General features: G+C 34.3%; 1 protein-coding gene across 1 annotated transcript in view; it reads right to left on the reverse strand.

Moving 5' to 3' along the window:
* LOC110104950 (protein TIC 21, chloroplastic) overlaps window positions 1-20,718 on the reverse strand; it is a 51,065-nt gene extending 30,347 nt beyond the window's left edge. Inside the window, exons 1-3 of the mRNA XM_020834262.2 lie at window positions 20,248-20,718; window positions 13,649-13,906; window positions 7,641-7,844 (exon numbers count right to left, since the gene is read on the reverse strand). Coding sequence (XP_020689921.1) covers window positions 7,641-7,844; window positions 13,649-13,906; window positions 20,248-20,622 — 837 coding nt within the window. The 5' untranslated portion in view covers window positions 20,623-20,718. The remainder of the gene's footprint in view (window positions 1-7,640; window positions 7,845-13,648; window positions 13,907-20,247) is intronic.
* Between the last annotated feature and the right edge of the window lie 2,731 nt (window positions 20,719-23,449).

Raw genomic sequence — 23,449 nt, forward strand, 5'->3', positions numbered from 1 at the left:
GTCTGATATGTGTTAGAGGTGTGTCGTGTTTAATACATATAGGACACTGCATACTTCTTTGATAAGTATCGGTACATCATAGTTCCACGTCATACTAGACATTTTGACTGGTTTAGCTCAAGTTATACCTATCTAATGACTTAATGGATCCAACTAACCCATGGCTGGCCACTATTAAACCTCCGCTTTGTCCAGATCAACAAATCACACTCTAGCAAATGTTAAGACAAAATTGACCTTTATTAGGTTGTTCAGCATCTAAGAACCTATGTTCTAATTATGTCCTAATCATATAACCCTATTTAGTAATAATCCAACTATAATCAAGATACAATTTATCAAATTGATGAAGGTTTTTGCCTAGCCAGACTAAGCCCTATAGACTCTCAGCTTAGCCTTAGCTAACTAATGTGCACCTTAGGCTAATGGCGACCACCAAGGTTAACTTACCCTTAGCCTACATTTGATCCACAATAGTCTACAAAGTATTGTTTACCAAGTCAACATCAGTTACAATAAGACAACTAATTATATATTCAGGATATTAGAATTAAATTGAAGCCTAATAAAGTAAGCCCATGGACCCAATAGAGCTTTCATGCTCTTTATTGTTCAATGAGCCCATATTAACCCCAACTGAAGCTTAATGGACCTAATTGGGTCTAATGTCCATCGCATAGTTGCTAATCAAGTTCTATCCTATGGCAAAACTAACTTGACCCAAAGCTAAAGTCTATTCTCCAAATTAAGTTAATTTAGTCCTAATTGAGCTCAAGTCAAGCTCATTCACTCAAGTCCACCTAAGAGCTAATCCAACCAAATTGGACCCTCATTAACGTGAAAAGAGTCAAAGCATGTGAAAAGAGTCAAAGCATGGCTAAGCCTCTCTTTAATTGACTCACACCTACATCCCCCACACCAAAGCTAGACTCACCTATATATTAGTCTAATTAGGTTTAGTTTTAGCCCCATGCTCAAATTAAGTTGATCACAATTGACCCTACCCTCATATTTCCATTTGGACAAGAAGAGTCAACCAATGACCCTGGCATGAGCTCAATGCAATCCTTAACTAGCTTAGCCTTCCCTTAATTGGCACACACCTGAGTATCTCGAACGACACCAAAGCTCGCCCCACCCATATGTTAGTCTAATTGGGTTTATCTTTAACCTCATGCTCAAATTAAAACTTGATCTAATTGAAGTCTCTCTCATACTTCCAATAACGCAAGAAGATTCAATTCATGGAAATTGTATAAAGCTTAACTCAAGTCTTAATTAGATTAGCTTCTCATTAATTGACTCGCATCTAAGTCTCTCTAACCACACCCAAACTCGCCCCACCCATATATTAGTACAATCGGGTTTAGCTTTAGCTTCATGCTCAAATTAAGCTCAATGAGAGTCTCCAACATGCTGAATTTCAAGGATATCACCACCCCTTTCCTTCAATGGATAAAAATCGTTTGGAGTGAACATGCTCTGGGTGGTGGGCCTTTCAATTCACAATTCCCTCTACTCTAGTCCAAGTTACAGCACGGACAACAATTCTTCATAGAGCTCCTTTTGGTACCCTTTTGTGAATGAAAATAATTTTATTGAGCTTCCGTGCATCAAGTAGGAGCACTTTTAACTCATTGAAGTACCTCCCTAAGCCTGCAAGCTTAAGGAAAGGTCAATCTCTATAGCTTAACTGCCTTCTCGAGTCTTCATGCCCAGGGATGATCAGATATTACTGGCTAAGCGTACCCTGGGACACCCATCAGACCATCTCACTAATGATTATATAAGGATAGAGTAAAATGGTCATTCTAGTGACTCTTACAGCTTATAAATGGTTTCTAATAACTCGTACAAAGAAAAAAGAACTAAAAACAGCTCTACAAGGTAATCTAAATTGGTCATTCTTTACAAAACCCCAATAAAAAAATTCACTAATTGATAGAGCTCTAATTGCAAGCTTCGGCATCGCTTAGAGACTTCCCTTTCCTACCCTACAGACCCACTGGTGGATCTAATAACATTGCATAGTTAGTCCGTCGTGAGAGTTTGATTGAGGGGGCGTCCCTTTTTCTTTGACTTTATTTCATCAGTTGGACTTAAATCCAACAACAGACAACCCGCCCCAAGTTTTAAACCCAACACATAGGTTTTATCCCACCTTGTGACCTCGGCCAAAAATCCCAATATGAGAGCTGCCCAAATCGTTAGGCTATCATTCACAGGGAACAATCATTAACTATTCCTATAGATCTTTAACCAAATCATTGGATCTATTTCATGTATCCAAAATGAATTAAAATGATATTTTAAGCTTTTAATATTCATTTCGTATAGCATTTAAAAACGTAATACAAAAAATGTTCACAAAATAATCAATAAAGATTTTTCAATCATAAACTAAAAAATTTTAAGATCATTTTAATATTGCAAGTCATTGAATTTTGATGTAAAACAAACAAAAGATAAAATATACAGTAATTTGTACATCAAAATATAATAAGTTTCAAATATCCATTAAAAATATTTATCAAGAACTTTGCAATGCTATGACAATGCCTAAAATCAAGTAAAATTATCAAATAACCTTTGAGGTAAAGTATTCTTAAAACATTCACCGAACATCAACAATTCTTGAAATTGGAGGACTACCTTTATGAGTAAATGAAGAGTGTAGAACTTTTTTTTACCTGATCAAATCTATAGACAGGTCAAACCACCAGACTAATTCTCATATCGATATATTCATGAAATAATTTATGAATGTTCGGATATTCTTAAAATAAAACCTAATGCTCATTGCATGCATATTCTAAGGTAATATATAATCAAAATGACTTTAAATGGCATTTTTAAAATCATTCTACCACCACGTCCAATTTTTAAAATATGTGCAAAACTGAATCAGACTAACTAGTATCCAAAAAGTGCAGTAAGCACGAGAGACCAACCATTAATAAGAGGATACTTAATCATATTCCTACAAGGAGTAGTTGAAGGGTATGAATAGTCGAATATGATCCACAAACTTGTATTGTGAACCCTAAAACCCAATAACTCTCGCATAGATTAATTAGCTATTTGACACACATCTACATATAACATCTAGAGCAAATTAAAACTTCGACTTAGATTCTATGGAGACTCTCCTTACAACCTATAGTGTAATTCCTATCATCATAATTGGGACAATTCAAATCCTCATAAATTATATACAAATACATAGCTTTTGTTGGCCCCCTCTAATAGTAGAGCTACAAGCACTAACTTAGACTATTTATTTTCCTTAATGATAGGGCGTTAAAACTCGATATCCTTGTTGGGCCACTCATATATCAAAATTTTAAACCCTAATTTGATAGATTGGACTCATCGAAAGGATTGAAAGTCTAAACTTTTGGGTTTCCCTTATATCAAGGTTTTAAGTCCTACCTTCAGTACTTAAATAATTAAAACTCAACCCTGGTGAACCTTACTAATACACAATTAGTAGGTTTGTCATGCTAGCTACGCCCTTGAACCTTCATTGATATTAAAGTTATAAGTCTTCTCCTCAAACATTTCACACTCTTGAGGGAAGACCTACTCACAGACCTCTCTAGTATCATAATTGTAAGCTCAAGCCTTTTTTGAGATCAATCTTCTACAAATCATCCAAAATCATTCACCAAATGTAAGCCATGGTTCCTAATATAGAAATCCATCTAAGACAAAATTAGTAGGTTTATCAAGCTAATCACACATACATTAAACCTTCTCTAATATTAGAGTTAAGTCTAATCCTCAAACCTATCACACCATTGAGGGTGTAATACCCAATACTAGGCCTATCTAATATCAAAATTGTAAGCCCAAGCCTTTCAAGAGCAATCTTTTAAATTCCCCCCTTTGGATCTAAGCCATGCTTCCTAATATTAAAACTCATCTACTTAGATGAGGCCCATACACATCAAAGCAACCACCACTACTTTGTACCATGCTAGAGGTATTCATTCGAGTAAGCCAAACTCTCACCCAAAACTCAGGTTAACTCAAAGCTCCCTTCTTGAAGCTACCTATGGATTATTACAATTTCATCTACCACACAATCCAATTGCCTTAGAAGTAAAGGATAGACCCTTAAGAGGGATCACTATCAAGAAAAAATCCAAATTCTTATATAAACTATGGCCTCTTCATAAAGCCAAAGACACCCATATGCTCTAACATACACCTCTTTCAAGATGGATCTACCATTCATCCCAAGATCATTGAATGGATCATATCACAACTCTGAGATAGAGTTAGTTTGTCTAATCTACACGGAGCTATGCTTCATGAATTTGTGCCAATTTAAATATGAACTGATCAAGCGAAACCATTATATCTTAAGTACTCGAGCACTCACACCAATGAACTAGTGTCAACCATACTTGTACACTTGGAGCCTTCTCAATTCAAGGAGAGTCACTAGACCTCACTATGAAAGGATTTGTACACTAGGGGCCTTCTCAATTCAAGGAGAGTCACTAGACCTCACTTTGAAAGGATAGAACCCTTTAACATATTATAATTATAGTCTACTAAAGATATCAAAGAAAAGACATATCATGGTTATTAATCAAACACCCAGCTTATATAGCCCTAAATCATTTGTCATTGATAGATTGGATCCAACAAGTTAACTCGGAACAATAAATCATGGCATCTAAATTGAGTTGACCTAGGGATATTGTTGTTCTTCTTATGATAGGTTGAAATAGTGGCAGGAATATATGGCTTAGAGATCTTATTAAACTCCTTAGTATTGATGTATTTTTTTTCTTCTCTGAATTCAAACATGATCTAGTGGGTTCTTGGTGACTGAATTTGAATCAACCATTCTTTAACTCCTAAATTATGGAGGGATCTGACACCTCCAACATTTCTTTAATGAATCGAGAAATAAAGGCTTGAAAGGAATACTTCACTCCCAACATATTACAAAAAAGAGTTTGGCAGCTCTATCAAGGAACCTGCTAAAAGACAATAGTGGTGGGTTCTTGAAGGATTGAGAGGTGTTATTGGGTTATGATGTGTGGATGTGAATGAGTTGATTGCGAGTGATTAGTGGGATGCCTAGATAAGTTTTCAAGTAAATTAGTAGGAATTTTATTGGGTATGTTGTGTATGAGGAGGCTTCTATGCGTAAGGTCTACTATAGGTTTTTATTAAGTTGAGATGCCAAGATGTCAGTTAGGTGATATAAAGTACTAACAATTATTTAATTCAATTGATATTTCACATCTTACATCAAATTGTATAACTTGGCATAGGTATGATAAACTTGATCACAGGTAGCTTTTAAGGTGTGTAATATTTTCATAAGGGTTACATCAAGATCCTTTAACACATTAGGTTTCTGTGATGATCCATTAGGTTTCCATGATGAACCATAAAAAAATATTTAGAGGGAAGGTTCAAGAGAAAAAAAATGGGGGTCTTATGCACTGTTAATCACCCAATAATAAAATTCTACATAAATAAACTCAAGTCAGCTTCATCTTTAAAAGGATATTATAAAAACTTGAAGTTTGATGTAAATGTATTGGTGTATCCTTCAATTTATTTTTGAAGAAATTGTGGATCTGCTTTTTCTCCAATACCAATTAAAAGAGAGTAATGGTGGATTCATTAAGCTTCAGATGTACTGTTGGATTATGATGTTGTATGGAGGCTAATGGGTTGATTATTGGTGATTGATGGTTTACCAAATTAGGGTTTTTAAGAGTAGCCTGGAACAAGCAGAAGGAGGGCAGAGAAAATGCTATTAAAAATAGAAAATATATATGAAGGTGTCACTAAAGATCTTAAAATGGAGAAAAGAACCACCAAGCCACTTCCAAAGAGCACAAGGATGATTGAAGCTATCAACAAAGAACATCAAGAAAGAAGAAGCCATCAACTATTCTAAAGCAATGTTAATTTTAAGGTCTTGCCAAAGGAACTTCATGACAGAAGAAATCCTTCTTCAAATTGCTTGAAACAAAGCAACAATACTTATTTCTCTCATGATTGATCAAGGTTACGTAGCATTTATTTATATAAAGCATTACAAAATAAAACTTGAAATATAATATTTGTAACTTGAAATACAATATAATCATTAATAGGAGTGGTCGGCCATATTAATTATTGAAGGTTTAAAAAACAATACATAATATAATATTTAGTTTCAGTTTCAAATGAATAGAGGGCCAAACACAATAAATATGAAATAGAGTGTTAGAATTAAGCATCTGAATAGATTGAGAGCAAAGGCCACTTGTCAAACACTACATGAAGTGCCATCATGACCTCAAATTCAACAAAATATTTTGCCGCATTAGTTAACCCCTAAAAGGAGTCTAACTATAGAATTTCGAGTATTGGCAATAATGGCATCTCAAGGATCTCAACAGTGAAAGATGCCTTGTTGTTAGTATACAAGATGAAGATTTAAATGTTGATTTCTTTGATGGTCTTAAAGCATCCACATCCACCACAACTCAAGAACAAATCAAAAAAGGTATATAAATAATATAGTTTTCTTTTCTTAAACTTTTATTAATGTATTACACTATTATTCATTATGATATTGTTCAAAAATTTTTACTATTTAGGGAAGAGGAAGATAACTAATAATGAGGAAGAAGAAGCTGATTGGGAGATATTGGACTCTATAGGAGAGGGGGAAGAGGAGAGAGCAGCTCATCATAATGATGATTCAAATGAAGACCCCCTTAGTGATGACTGATGAGTGATGATAATGCTAATGACTAGTGAGTTCGTAACTTCTTATGTGATATGTTAATGTCATTATTATTTATCTTGTGCATTTTTATGTTTTATATATTATTTACTCATTAGTATATACAAAATTTATTATTTTATGTTTACGCAATTTTTTGATTTTGAGGCTTACGCCTCAAATCGCCTTGAGGCTTACGCCTCACGAACGAAAAACGCCTCAATACCCGAATACGCAATTTTAAACCTTGCTTTGAACCGAGCAAACTGTGGTCCATCTAGCCTGGTCCTACAACTATGGTTCATCCAGCAAACTAACCAACTATCATTTAGGCTCTTGCACAAGCACAATAAGGATCATATCCTAGAAGGTGGTGTATTTGTTGTTGCACAAGTAGTAAAGAAAGTTGAATAATTATTTTTTTCAACAAATGCAGTTTTTCATATTAACGATAACAAAGAAAAAACAATATTATTATTTTATATTCTTTTTTTTTTTAAGAAGAAACTCCCACTCTTCCAAAGCAATATCATTGGTTTCTATCTCTTGTTTATTTTAAGGAAGCAGAAACTCCCACTCTTAATGCGGTTAGCAACAATGAAAAGCATCCTTTCCTCACTAGAAGATCCCAATTTCATAACTAGACGTTCTGCCTCTGAAAAAAAAATAAATCCTTGAGGTTTAGGAGCTAATTATCATTCAGCTCGAATAACGCATAGGGACAGTAAACATTAATTATCATTCAGCTTAATCACATAGAAATATAACTTCTAGACCACATACATGCATGCAATAACTGAAATGTTTTAGATGCTTTAAATAAATGTTCTAAGAAGATAAGTTTAAGCTTAAAGGCATTTTTCTTCACAGTACATAAATATTAAAAGCATACCTGAACCAAGAACACATCTAAAGCTAAAACAGGACTCTGGCCTGGAGGTATACCCTGGTAGTATGGAACTGCTGAGGAAGTAAGGGCTTTGGCAACCAATAATCCAACAGTAGCTTGCATGCCAAGAATTGAAGCACCCATTCCGAGAATATTAACAAATATGCCATTTCGCAAACTTTTTACCACATCAGCACGTGGAGGAGCCTGTATTAAAAAGTTAACAATAAGACATGACCTCCTAGGTCAAATGACAATTCGGTGAGGGGTATTTATGAATGATCCTACTAAAATAATGTAGTCAACCAAAACATGAAACATTTAGTCGATAAGGAGAACAGGGATAGGAAATAGAAAGCATGCACATGATAACGTGCACAGTGGCATGACAAAGAATGTGACATAGAGTTGGTAGCCAAAGGTTTGTAGAAAAAGTTAAGCGAGGAGGAAGACATGGAAAAGAGGGAAGAAAAGAACAATCAACCACACAACAGAGAGAAGCGTGAAAGAATTATTTTCATTTTAATAATAACAAATAAGTACAACATACCCTGAATCTCTATTTGCAAGAAAAGATTTTACAAAATAAGGTTAAATAATCAAACACATCATAATCTGACAAAGAACATATTGTCCATGACAATCAATCAACATGAATACAAATAAAAATTAAACATGGACTAAGAAAAAAATAAAATACTTATAAGACTAAAATACTAAAATGCATGCATGTTGTACACACCCTCCTAAGGTGCAAAGAAATCTACTCCAGAGAGTTTGAATGTTAGGATAATAACTAGAAACTCTTCTGTTGAAATGCTAAAATAGCAAGATTCATCCCATTAGGAACACATCCCAAAGAAGAAGAGATGGAGGAAGCACAACCCAAATAAGAAGAGATGAATGAGCCACTGTCTCAAAGAGAAGAAAAATAAAGGGTTCAAACATCACTAATTATAACACATCCACAGAAGCACACAATTGTAGATACTCTTAAAACAATCAAACATTTTTGAAAAACTAATTGTAATTATATAACTTCTGAATCAAGTTGCAAGAATTAAAAAAGAATGATTGTGTAAGTGGGAAAAATCCAAATGTTTTTTTTTTTTTTTTTTTTTTTTTTTTTTTTTTTGTATTTTTCTTCTTTTGGTCATGGGAAGGTATAAAAATATTTATAGATAATAATCATAAAAATATCTCATAACATTTATATTAAAGTAAACATTCAAATATCATAGAAAATGATAATTTCCTCATCATAGATATCACTAATAATGTTTAAGTAAATGATCAAAATGGTCATTAAACTATTTAGATTTTTTCATCTCATGCTTCTCTTATTGTCCAATTTAGTGGGGCAAGTTATTAAATCCTAACATTTAGATCCTTCAAACATCTAACATGTCCAGAATTGATAGAAGTTGGTAGCGGGAGTTTTGGATTGAAGGCAATGTTTATCTTTCAAGTTGAATAATGACTGAGGGATCCTCTATAATGATGAGTTGCACAAATCAAAGAACAATTACGAGATAGTTGGTATCTTCTATAGTGTTAGCACCTGGAAAGAGTGGTAAGAGAGTCAAAATGCATTTATAGCATTGAGAATTGATCGATCAGTGACCAATCACAAATGCTTCTCATATTTCTATTTTCATATGGGATCGGCTGACTCTTAATTGGAGTAGCCCTTCATCTATAATGACAATAGATCCTTTGATGTTAAACGGCAACTAGAAAGTCAAGTAGCAGAGCAGACAAAAATGACTGAATTAAAAAGCTTACTTTATGGTAGGGAACTTGGAGGGACAAGTTTTGTACCAAATCTCATCTACACAAGTAAGAGATTAATAATACCCTTAACATTGCTTCCCACGCCAACTATCATCAATTTTAGATGGACATGCAGCTTGCAAGACAAAAATATAAAGATTTAATAAGTTAAAGACTAATTTGTGTGCTAGTTAAAGATTAATATGTGTGCTAAAAAAGATATAATCTCTCACTCAGAACCTTCATATATATAAATGTTGTGCAATTAGTTCATATTCAAAGTTTGATTAAATTCATATTTTTGTTTCAGTTCATAAATTATGAAAGATATAATTTCTCACATGTTGTGCAATCATGGTTTAAAATTGCGCAATATGAGGCTAGCCTTGAGGCCCGTCTTTGCGCAATTTCAGTGAAAAGCGCCTTGAGGCTTACGCCTCAAGTTTTTTTTATGAGGCTTGCGCCTCAACTTGGTTGAGGCCCACCTTAAGGCTCGCATCGCCTCACACCAGGCTTACGCCTCACCCGATATATATTAAAACTTACATAAATCTTGAAGTAAAGACGCAAATAAATCACACTTCGTGTACCCCCCTAGTCGCAGCAACTTCCTCTCAACTTCCTTAACCTCTAACTCGTCGCCATTTTTTAACATATTATTTGAGTATTATATAAAAATTTACTTTTAACATTTATTTGCACTTAACACAATTTTTTTATTATGAGGCTCATGCCTCAAAATGCCTTGAGGCTTACACCTCGCCTTACAAAAAAATATTAGAAATGACCTTTCTTTATTAGATTTAAATGAGAATTTAACTATTAATAGGACACAATGAAGAAAAAGGATTCATATAGTTGATCCCACATAGTGGGATATAGACTTGATATTGTTGTTGTTGTTGAGTAATCTATCATTCCAAATTATGTCACACATCTATCTTAATATTCTCATTCACACTACAATAAACTAATCTATCAATGACTTCTTTACTCCAAAACACTCATATACATACAACATAATTGACCTAATGATAGTTTATAAAATTTACTTTTAAGTCTCCATTATATCCCTTTATTGCATAATATTTCTAGGAGAATTTTACAATTGAACCAACCAGTCATAACTCTAGAAGTTAAATCTTTATTTATGTCCACATTATTTGATATAATAGATCAAAAATATTTAAATATATCACACATAAGTATCCTTTTATCTTCTACTAAAATCATTGATAAATGGTAATAAAATATGTACTATGTTGTATATCATAAGTAAATATTTGTTCCACTAATCATAAGCTTTTTTATCATGTGAATATCTTTTTCATTGTTTTAATATTTACAAAATGTCTTTGTTTTAAACTGAAATCTTATTAATATCACTTTTAAATACATTTAACTTAATTATTAGTTCTAGTTCTTTTATCTCTAGCCTTAACCACTTAATATATCTCATTTTCTACTTTCTTAATATATAGCCTATTATATAAATCATAAAAATTTATAGCTTTTGCGCTATAATTACCTTTTTTCCCTTATAATCATTGCAACTCCCAATAATACTTACTTTTTTCATTGTTTAGAGTGAATGTTTTTGTCAATAGTTAAAAAACATCTCTTTTCCATAATAATTTTTATAACTTCGCACATACTATTTATTTCTAAACTCTCCCAAAAGTCCTACAACAATTTATTAAAGAGCAAATGAACTTATCCCACATTAAGTTTGGCTCCGATTTGATTCTCTCAATAGCTTATCTTGGAGGATTAAAAGCTTCTCACATTCAAAGTTCCACAATCTTACCTTATTATGTCTTTAAATTGTTTGATTTATACTCTTAAAAAAATAAATTCATACAAAAAATGCATCAATTTTCTGTAGTCATGATTTTGAAAACCGAACTGGATCGGCCAACCATGAACTAGTCATATGGTTGGTTTGATCCGTCTTAAAAATCTCTCCAGCATCAAACAGTGTGAACCAATCAAAATTGTCGATTCAACCGGTCAAAACTGTTGAACTAATCCTGATTTTTAAGAACCGACCAGTTCAATTGCTATCTCAGTTAAATAACTAAATAAATTAATTTAATAGAAAATATAATATTAAATATTAAATTAAACATTAAATTTAGTAAATTAATTTAAATATAACATATTTTAATTTTATAATGAGTATTAAATTTTTATAATGGTCATTACCAACTAAACACCAATAAAATATACCCACATGATTCCACCACCCCATGTGAAATCCTAACACATGCAAACAAAAAAAAACTATATAAATAAAATTAAACAAAGCTCCCACGTGATGTGGGACTTAAGAACTTAAAATAAAATTTTTTACTTCAAAGAACATACATTATATATTTTTAAACATTTATTTATTATTTTTTAATAATGGGGATAATAATTATTTTGTTGGTTAATTATATTTAATTGTTTATCTTTTTTTTATTTTTTAAATATATATTTTTAAAAATAATGTTATTTATTTATTATTATAAATAATCTAAAATGAATGATTTACATATGCAAGTTTATGATGTGAATTTAGTATATAATTTATAGTTGTAAATTTTATCTAAATATATAACATAAATTACATAAATTTGCAATAATCTTTATTAAACTTATAAGTTTACATGTAACAACAACATTAATAATATCAAGTCTTTATCCCACTATGTAAGTATAAATTTATATGTATTAAATTTATTTTTTAATCATAAATTTATATCATTTTATAATTATTAAATCATTTATTTTTATTTAAATAATTTTAATATTTATTATGTCATCCGGTTCAATCCCAATCGAATCGGTGAACCTTAAACCTCTTCTTTTTTTGTTCGACGTCTGGTTCAGTTTTCACAATCTTGCCTGTAATCAGTCAAATTTTTTGATTAACAAAAGCATGACAATCCATCCACCGTATCCATAATGCAAAACAAAATCAAAAGCTAGCAACCAAGTTATTTGGTGTGAATCCTTTATAAAGTCTAGTGACTCACTAACAAAAGATCAATCAATAGAATTTCCAAGAAATAATTTATATAATAAAAAATAAGTGATAAGTGGAACATTCTCCCAAAAATATTACTTCAATATTAATAAGTATCCTAGTAGTGAAACGAAGCATCTGAACAAAATAGCTACAATGCAATATTTCCAATGGAGTTTAAACGCAGTACATTATTCCAGTCTGGCGCAGGCCTCTGGTACTTTTACTGGCCATGTAGAGCTGATGCTAGCTCTGACAGTTCAAGCACTGCTAAACAACGAGAGAGCAGTATTGGAAATAAAGGAAAAGGATTTTTTTCTTGTAGTTTCCCCTTAATAAATTGTTTCTATACTAGTAGATGCATAGCCATAGCAAGGCCAACTGGATGCTTAAGCTTGGGTGTGCGTTGAAAGTGGCGTAGACTGCAGCCATTGAATCTGCATGCATAGATGTTAAGCATAAAGGCATCATATGCAATATGGAAGACCAACAACACAACTTGTCACTCTCGGATCCTCTCTTTGTTTTTTGAGAATGCAAATGGTTTCTACTATTTTTAATCCAGGGAAACAAAGGCGTTCGCTAGGAACTGTTGGTCATTATGACCACCTTTCAAGGTGAAGATCATCCGAAAACTATGGCAACATTTCTCCTTTCCTTTTTTTTCATTTATATCCTCCAAACATTTTTTTTCTATTTTCATACCATTTATCACCTCCATGTCATACTAATTCTGAGATAGCATATTTCATGTTGTTAAGTGATATTTAAATCTCCTGCAATGCAAATAATCTTCATGAACACAGATGTTTCAGTACTGCAGGTGAATCTATTGATCGCTAGAACGTGTAGTTGCAAATCATCTTAACTTCTTCACCAATCTCAAAGTAACATCATTATATCACCAACAAATGATTCACCTTATCATATATCAGTTTGCCAGAACAGTATCGAGCCAAGCAAGTATTCATGTTTATGAGCATAAAGATGTATGTAAGCATGGCAATATTACAGAAATAATTAATCCGTGTGCTTTAATGGAACAGAATTGATTCAATGCCCAAAGATTAGTTTATAAAAAGAATCAAAGCTATGATAATAAAGCATATCATATTAACTAAAACCATCATGGCAAGTGGTGACAATGCTGAGGTCAGCCAATAAAAAATTAGGCAAGGTCAGTGCACATGGGAGTAAGCTGAACAGGTATAAGTAAAACAGATTTCACCTTTGTAGGGTCATTGGCTGTCTTACGAAGTCTTTCTGAAAGACGGATATAGCCAAAAGACCAGAAGACTGATACAAATGCAGCTGCAATGCCTCCAGCTGTAGCATAAAACGTAACTGGGGAGGTGACTTTCCCAGTAACGATGCTGGAGAATGATATTATTACCGCTGAAACAACAGTACAAACCAGTTGTCCCCAAAAACCAAAACTGCCCAGCCGTTTGAAGTATCTTGAAGTATTCTCTAATCTCTTGGAAACCTGCAAGATCAGCAAGGAACTAATGAGAAGGCAACAGACATGGATCTCTGAGACTGCATTAGCTTAATCAAGCATGCAATCTTGATGAACATTGTAACCAAAAAGTACAGTTTTCATACAATAGCATCCTAAACTTCGACTCCTGTTATGATGGCACTCCGATCTCATTACTAAGAACCCATTTGGCTGGCTACTTGAAGTTAAAAACATGTTATTGATATAATGAAAATTTGCTAGTTCCGTCAATCGGTGTGAAGTAAAAATTAACATTATCTTTACATGCTAGAAACCCTTTTAAAATTTTCAAAAATATAAAAACTTTGATTTCACACACAAAATGAGTGAAAACAAATAATCATTTTTCAAAATATACTTTTTATCTACAAGCATTTAATGAATCCCTACGTAGCTATCTTTCTTATCTAAGAAATTAGGATGACTATCTTCAAAAGTTCATTCACTAGTTGTATCAGATTTCCTTCTTTGTTTTGTAGGGGAGAAGTAGGTAAGATTTGCTAGAATGTCACCCTTATATGACGCCCCACAATTTAATATGATTATGATGAATAGTAACCAATAGTTGAATTAAATGCCACCAGTAGATACCCACCACACTTAACCTAATAATGATGAAAAGTTGGCAAGGGTTGACTAAGACATCAACTACTAAAGCTTTTCTCCACCTTGTGGTAGGATAAGTAACATGGAACATAAGGCAATTGTATGGACGAAAAAATGGACAGCTTTTCTCAACTTTTTCCTACAATTTGTCTCAAAAACATTTCTTTTAAGACAGAAGAATAAAGATTGTAGCCCACAAAGTAGCGTTTATGAAGTTCTAACTCAAGAAATAGAAAAGTACAAGCTCAGCACAACGATTAGCAGAATCAATATTCACTTATTTGCATGAAACTAAATGGGAAAATAAGAAATCCAAGGGCATCAGGGAAGGTTGCAAATTATTGAATTTGAAGAGTTAACAATAATAACTTAGTAAGAATATTAAGAGATTGACGTGAAAGATAAAACTATTGAAAAGAATAAAACTAGTTTTAAAGTGATTGCCATTAAGTTTATTATTACTTTACCAGAGAGAATATAATAATTGGCAATTTGCACTATTCATAGGCAATGGTACATGGCACATTGCCCCCATGATGCAAATCAATTGATTAAGGCTTGAAATTAAATTTAATATTATGCATATATTATTTATTAATTTTCTTTATTTTAATATTAGTTTTAAATTTTGTGCCAATGCTATGTTGAATTACTTAGAAATCATGAATATCTGTTCTTTCTTTAGCATATTGAAGCAGTTGCTAAAACACTATTCAACTAAATTATAGCAAAGATTAGCCGCAGTTTTTTATGCAGGATTGATCTAGGTTACAAGGGAAACAGTAAACCAGATTTACATTGCCTCTTGTTAAGTTTTGTAGCACTAACTAAGACAATTCTTTTATATTTTCTTACACAAATTATTCTAAATCAATTTTTACTTCTTCCTTCACTATTGTTCTTAACACATTTCATTAGAAATTTCATAAGAAAAAACATGATAAAAAACATGTTGTATTCATTGAAAAATACTCCTTCAGCAGCCCCATAGTGTCTTTAATTTCCTAAAGCAATATTTAATCACTTAAGCATTATCATGATGATGTATCTTTCAATCTAGTAGCCTTTATAATTAGATGTATTTTTATTAGTAATTTTTAATATAGTATGACATACTTACAAATAGCACACACCATGCCATACACTATGCACTATGGCTACATGAGGACCTTCACACAATGATGCCTACACGCCACTAATAACTATAGTCATAAATGGGTATATAGGTTCTTATAAGAAGTGTTATAAAATGATTCATCAATCAGTATAAAGTAGGAGACAGAAATTTGATTGAGGAAATTATACTTGATTTCATGATAGCATATGACGTTATAGTTGCAGACACATAAAACAAGAAACAAGATGACCAATTAGTGATGCAATCAAGGATTTTCATTCTATGTTTTATTTTTCTAAGTTTTGGACTCTATGTCATTCAGACTCTGTTTTTCTTTTATTTTGGTTACCCTATGATGGAAGGCAACTGATGATCATGATAGGTTTGTGCACTTAGGAATGTCTCTGCCTATCATTCACCTTGTTTCTTTGGTTTTTCCCTTGGTGGGCTGCTGGTTTGTCCCCTCGTAGGCCTTGTTTTCCTCAATTTTTTCCCTTGGCAGCTGTCCCCTCGGTTTGGGCAGCTGTCCCTTCAGGTTTTGTGCCCATTAGCTGTTGTGTTAATGCCTTGTTTTCCCCCTAGCTGCTGTCCCTTCAGTCCTTGTTTCCTATCCCTTTGATTTTTGTGCCCATTAGTTGTTGTATTAATGTCTTGTTTTCCCCCGAGCTGCTGTCCTTTCGGTCCCTGTTTGTTGCAGTTTTCAAGGGAATTCTAATGGTTGTTTGGGTTGTGCTTTAATTACCTTGCATTAAATATTTTTTTCTCTTTTTCCCCCCGAAGGCAGTTTTTGAGAAGAATTTGCATGCAAACCTGCGGGTTGTTCTAGCTTGCGAGCTAGCCTCCTTTCCCCTTCCCCTCTATTACTTCGTCTCGGTCATATACCTCTTCTTCTCTATCCACGATTCCTGCCCCATCTATATCATTCTTCTCTTGTGAGTTTGGTGGTGTATGCTGCCACATTTTGGTTGGTATTTATAGGATCATTCTAGTGGTAGATTCTAGGTTAGATCTATCCTTTGAGCGCCTATCCTTTATATTTCGAGCATTGCATGTAAGGTGACCGCTTGTTGGTTGTTCTGAGGGTAGTCTTGTTGCTATTTCTTTATGTTAACGGATTTTCTAAGGCGCTTTATAGAGCTTGTTCCTACTTTTAGTTTTATATGCTGATGTTTATGCTTTATAGAAAGTAAAAAATTTTCTAATTGCTTTCTTAAGTATTCTCCATAAATTATTTAGAAACTTATGTTACATCAATTTGGTATCAGAGCCCTTGGTTGTCATTCTAGTCTTCCTTTCTTCTTTATAAAAATATGGATAATCAACAAGCTGAATGGAAATGTATGTTTACGCAACAACTGGTTAAACTACAACAACAATGACCAATACCCTGGTTGCACTAAGTCCAAAAGGCAAACCTATTTTGAAATAAAATATGGGATCCAATAAGGTGAAATCTATATTCCAACGAGTAGATTATAGTTGTATGCAAAACTCACTTTGGAGAACGCCTATTGATGAAGTTGGTTCATCAATTAATCCTGATCAGTTCATAATCATGGTAGTAAGTTGTCGTGTTTTCCTCCTGCGAAGCAACATCCTAAAAAAAGAAGAAGAAATGCAGCCAAGCTATACTCTTCAAGATGCTCTGTTTACCATTTATCCAGTCAAAAATATTGTGGATAAATTTGAGACTCAAACAATAGACAAAGTTGAAGTCCCGTATAGGAAAAATGGAGAAGTTGTTATTTTTTAAAGGCAATCTGATGAGGCAACGTTACAATATGTTGATCAACCTGTCAGGTGCAAAATGTTGTTGAATGAAGTAAACATGAAATAAGAAAAGGTGAGGCAGCCAGAAGAACACCAATTGGGAACAACGACAATAGAGGAAGCTGTTGATACAAACTTCATAGCTCATCATAATATTGAAGGGAAAATGCAGCTTATAGAGGATGAACAACTTGAATTGATAAATCTAGTTGCGTCATGTAAAGGTTTATCATCCATTATTTTCCTTGACAAGGATCCTTTGGTTAGCAGTATTCTATCAAAAGATGTTGAACTCTTTGAAAGAGTTGGTTCAATCACATATCATGTAAAGTCTTATTTTGAGAAAAATCCTTTCATTGTTGAGAAGATATTAATGGGCACTGCTAAAAGCATACAGTTCTGTGGGACTTTGCCCCTTACTGTTCCTAATGATGTTGTGGATATCTGTACAACCAAAACAAAATATGGAGTACACCAACAACTCTTGGTTAGATGGAATGGACGCCCCCCTGACTGACTGTTGAAGATTAGAAGTTGCAGCATTAATATCCTGATACGTACCAGTGGATGATTAAGAATTTCTCATCAGGAGATGAGATTCTTCCGCCTAGGAAAAATTGATGAAATCAAGGATTTTCATTCTATGTTTTATTTTTCTATGTTTTGGACTCTTTTTTTTTTATATATATGCTATAATGGAAGGCAACTAATGATCATGCTGGGTTGGTATACTTAGGAATGTCTCTCCCTATCCTTCACCTTGTTTAATTGGTTTTTTCCTTGGTGGGCTGCAGGTTTGTCCTTTTGTGGGCATTGTTTTTCTCGATTTTTCCCCTTGTCAATTGTCCCCTCGGTTTGGGCAACTGTCCCTTCAATTTTTGTGCCCATTAGTTGTTGTATTATTTCCTCATTTTCCCTTAGCTGCTATCCCTTCGGTTCCTATTTGTTGTCCCTAAGGTTTGGATAGCTCTCCCTTTGATTTTTGTGCTCATTAGTTGTTATATTAATACCTCGTTTTCGTCTAGCTACTATCCCTTCAATCCATGTTTGCTGGTTGTTTGGGTTGTGCTTTAATTACCTTGCATTAAATATTTTTTGTCTTTTTCCCCCTATATATAGTAATTGTTTTCCAACAGTTGGAGTCCGTTTTTGTGAAGAAATTACAAGCAAACCTGCGGATTTTTCTAGCTTGCGAGCTAGCCTCCTTTCCCTTTCCCTTTATTACTTCGTCTCGGTCTTCTAACTCTTCTTCTCTATCCACGATTCCCGCCCCATCTGTATCCTTCTTCTCTTGTGAGCTTGGTGGTGTCTGCTGCCATGTTTAGGTTGGTATTTGCCGGATCGTTCCAGTGGTGGATTCCAGGTTAGATCTATCATTTGAGCACCTATCCTTTATATTTCGAGCATTGCATGTGAGGTGACCGCTTGTTGGTTGTTCTGAGGGTAACTTTGTTGTCATTTCTTTATGTTTACGAATTTTGTAAGCCACTTTCAAGAGCTTCTTCCTACTTTTAGTTTTATATGTGGATGTTTCTACTTTATTGAAAGGAAGAAGTTTTCTAATTGCTTTCCTAAGTAAGTGTTCTCCATAAAATATTTAGAAACTTAGGTTGCATCAATTAGTTACTTATAAAAGTTGAGAGATTAAATAAAGTGCACAAAGAAATGGTAAGCGAATTATTTTTATTGATCTTAAGACGGTATATGATCATGTATCAAACTAATTGATTTAGTTCACATTAAGAAAAAAAAACTGTTGGTGTCAAAGCTATGTTAAAATTGTTAAAGATATATGGGATGGAGTATAGAAAAATTTTTAAAAGTACTTTTGAAGTGGCCAAGGAGTTCTTAATCGCAGTAAAGTTACATCAATGATCAATATTAATTGTGCATATTTTTATATTAGCAATGGAGATGCTCGTGAATGGAGAATAAAGATTCATAAACATAGCCCAAAGTACTCAGGATAATGACAATGATGATGATGAGTTTGGATCATTCATGAAGGAAGATAATAATTATCAACTTGTGTAAGATAGGCACAATATAAACAAGAACACATAAAAACCAAAGGATTTTTGAACCCAAGAAAATTTATATTGATTGCACCAAAACATGATAATTACACCCAGATCACGTTGGAAAATGATATTTTAATTAGGTTTTGACGAATTATAAGGGTTACATCAACCTTAGTAATTTTTAAAAAGCTTGTGTCACCCCCTAATAAGTTCACTAAAGTTGTACCCAACCCCAATAATTACACTAGGCTTCAAAAGAATTATAAAGTTTCATTGACCAAAGTAAATTACTTAGGTTGAAACAAAATATGGACATTTTATCAGGATTGTGCTAAAGCAAGAATTCTACCATGCTTTTTTTAAACACGAAGGATTGTTCAATCCATTCTAGGACTTTGGTTTGGGTAACAGAATTCTTTGTTTGACAACAGAGTGTGTGTGTGTGAGAGAGAGAGAGAAAGAAAGAGAGAGAGAGAGAAAGAGAGAGAGAGATTCATCTAAGATCTTTGAGTGAACCTTCATTTATCTTTAGCCATTTGACTGTTCTTTGGTAGTCCCCTCCGAGTTAAATTTTCAAATTTTTACAAAAGTACTTATTTTCCATATAAACATACCATTATCTGCTTTCTCTCGTGAATGCCACGAGTCGTAGATACTGTCCGCGGTTCCAACCCAAACCCCCTTCTCCCACTCACCCAACCTTCCCTTAATCTAGTGCGTGGTAAAAAGAGATATGACAACCCCAATCTAGAAACTACTGTGCATAAAAGAGATAAAAAACGAATGCATTTAAAGAGAAAGGGAAAGATGACCTGGGCGAGTTTGGCCATCTCAGACTGTTCATCAGCGGTAGGGTAACCTGAGGTTGGGGCCGACGCTGGAGCAGCGCGTACAGAGAGGGGGGAAAACAAGTGTGAGAGCGATACAAGAGAGGGGCAAAGATGAATCCGCTGCCTTTGGGAATGGGAGGTCATAGAGGTAGTGTCGCTAAGCGATTGCACAAGCCGACGTGAACGCGGCAGAAGAGAGGGGTATGGATGAATCTGTCGACTATTAGGATGGGAGGACAGGGAGGTAGTGGAACTGAGAAAATGAGCGACCCAATGAGGATGCGAAAGTGGAGGAGCAGCATAGAAAGCCGCCGCTACACGCGACGGCGACGGCGAGGGAATCAGCAGCATCTGCATCAGCTGTGCCGGTCAGTGGAGCTTCGAATTTGTGTTTGTACTCCTAGTCCAATAGTCGCAATACGCCCGCAATACGCCAAGCCAAAATGTAGAGTGGGGGCTTCCGCTAAGGAGAACTTTTTTTTTAGAATATAGAGATTTAATTTTTTTATATTTAATTGAGAATAAAATAAATAAATTTAAATCATTTCTCAAAGAAGTTTATAACATCTCTTATGAATTTAAATAAATTCTTGAGCCTTGCACCCCCAAGCTCCACTCGACCTCGTGTAGGGGTGTCAATTACGGGTCACAGGTAGGGTTTGGGTCGAACCCGGAACTAATCAGTCACTATATGGGTCAACTCAAATCTGACACGTTTTTGTAAACGGGTCAGTTTTTCGAACTCGAACCCGACTCGCTTCTGGTCTGGGTCAACCCGACACGACCCGAATGCGACTAAAAATTGCTAGTTTTTTAGTCAAAAAATAGGTCAATTTCATATTTTCGAGTCAAAATGGGTTTAAAATGTGTCAATTTCATGTTTACAAGTCAAAAATGGCTTTTCGGGTAAAAAAAAGGTCAATTTCGAGTTTCTTGATTAACCCAAATCAAATCCGATTTTTGAAATAGGTCGATTTGTTGAACCCAAACCCGACCCGTTATCGGTTCGGGTTGACCCTAACATGAAATTTTCGGGTCGGGTTCATGTCAGATTTTTCGGATCGTGTCAAATATTGACACCCATATCCTCGTGACATCTTATCCTTACCTGACCATATGACTTCATTCATATTCATATTATAAAATAGATATCTCGACATTTTTGTGTTGAATCTATGTATATATACCATGTGTCTTTGAAACCTTATTGCCTTTCCATGCATAAAATATAACTCCTCATGTCTTCATAGACCCAAAGTATAAATAACCCCCATGAAGCTTGTCGCCGCCCCTTTTGACATCATCCTCCACATGAGCATCGTGTGCCCTAACTGTTGAAGTCCATCTTCGAGACCTGCTAAGAAGAAAACAGAGAATTCAAGCAAGGAGAAGAGAGCTAGCTTTTATAGAGAATGGCCATTGATCTCGTATTCATCTTTGTGAAATAAAGGCAAGTATATATGCCTAGTACATACTGAGAATAACGGCTAAAGCCTGCTGTAGCAGCAGCAGCCTGAGAAGAGCAGAGGAGTTGAACCTTACTCAAGTTGACATTGAGTAGAACAGGATAAGTAATAAATGCTGAGTGTATACTCTAACATTGCAGCCTTGCAGGTATTTTAATATTTATAGGTGATTGGTGAATGATGACTTAATGAGAATTGAGATATCAGCCCACATGCGTCAGGAGACAACCATGGGAGTATGGGACTGAAAGATAGAAACTAAGAGTGCAAGAGATATAGGGAACCATTAATCTTTATAGTTTATACTTATTTTAGACTTTTTATTTGTTTAAATGTTTAGTTAAGTACTTAAGTTGTAATACTTGTATACTTGTAAATGTTCTTTGTAAATTTGTAATATATTTTTTAACTTGAAATTTGTAAGTTGTATTGTTATAACTTGTAATAAATTGTGATTTGTGAATGCATTTAAAATTTTATTATTTCTCTTATATTCAAATATTCAATAATTTGCTCAAGTAAAAAAGAAAAAAAATTTGGGAAAAATTTTCTGGCGGGTTGGCGGGTCGGGTCGACTAGGGTCTGGTTCAGCCCGGGTCGGGTTCGGGCTCTGATTATGAACCTGTTTAGCTAAACGAGTCGGGTTCAGGTCGACCCGTTTAATCCTGGGTCAAGTCGGGTCGACCCGAACCCGACCCGTGAACCCGAATTGACACCTCTAATTTCTGGAGATAAAGAAGAGCTGGTGGAAGATGTCGGGTTGGGTAAATTTTCTGTGGAGGAAATGGGTAGAGGAGATGTATGTGGCTGAGAATCTGGAAGAGCGGACTGAGTGGGAAACAGAGAAGTTGGAAGGAATGGATTACCTGAAGCAGGTAAGGATGTTGGAGTTAATAGAAACGGGTTTTGAGGTGGATTGAGTAAGATATTGGAAGATGATTGAACAGTGGGCTTGAAAGGAAATATGTGTTCATAAAATTTAACATGATGAGAAACATAGATGCGATTTGTATGGGAATTTAGACAACGATAACCCTTATGAGAAGATGAGTAACCCAGGAAAATACACTCTTGAGAACGAGGTGATAGTTTATTGGTATAGAGGGGTTGAAGCCAAGGAAAGCAAAGGCATCCAAATGTTCTTAAGTGATTGTATGAGGGTAATTTACCATGTAAAAGCTGATAAGGAATTTTAAGATGACAAGCTGTTGTGGGCAAAATATTTATTAGATAATTAGAAGTTAAAAGCGCTTCAGCCCAAAAGATATTTAGAAGGTGAGCAGTGTGAAGAAGAGCACGTGTAGTTTTCGAAAGATGACGATGTTTGCGTTCGGCAAGACCGTTCTGCTCAGGTGTATAGGGACAACTAAGTTGATGAGTAATACCATGTTGACTTAAATAATTTCGAAAAGGATTGCTTATGTACTCTACACCACCATCTGTCCTCAAGGTTTGAATGGATGTATTAAATGAAGTTTTAATAAGTTGGTGAAAATGTTGAAATTTAGAGAAAGATTCATCTTTAGAGCGCAAAAGGTATATCCAAGTGTATCTCGTGGAATCATCTATAAACACAATGTAATAACGAAAACCATTAAACGATTAGACAGGAGCTGGTCCCCAAACATCAGAATGTATTAATTGAAAGGGTTTGAGTACATGACTAGAAGAGGGAGTAAATGATAACTTATGACTCTTGGCCACATTACAAGACGTAC

Source organism: Dendrobium catenatum, unplaced genomic scaffold (genome assembly GCF_001605985.2).
Source record: "Dendrobium catenatum unplaced genomic scaffold, ASM160598v2 fragScaff_scaffold_113, whole genome shotgun sequence".
NCBI lineage: Eukaryota > Viridiplantae > Streptophyta > Magnoliopsida > Asparagales > Orchidaceae > Dendrobium > Dendrobium catenatum.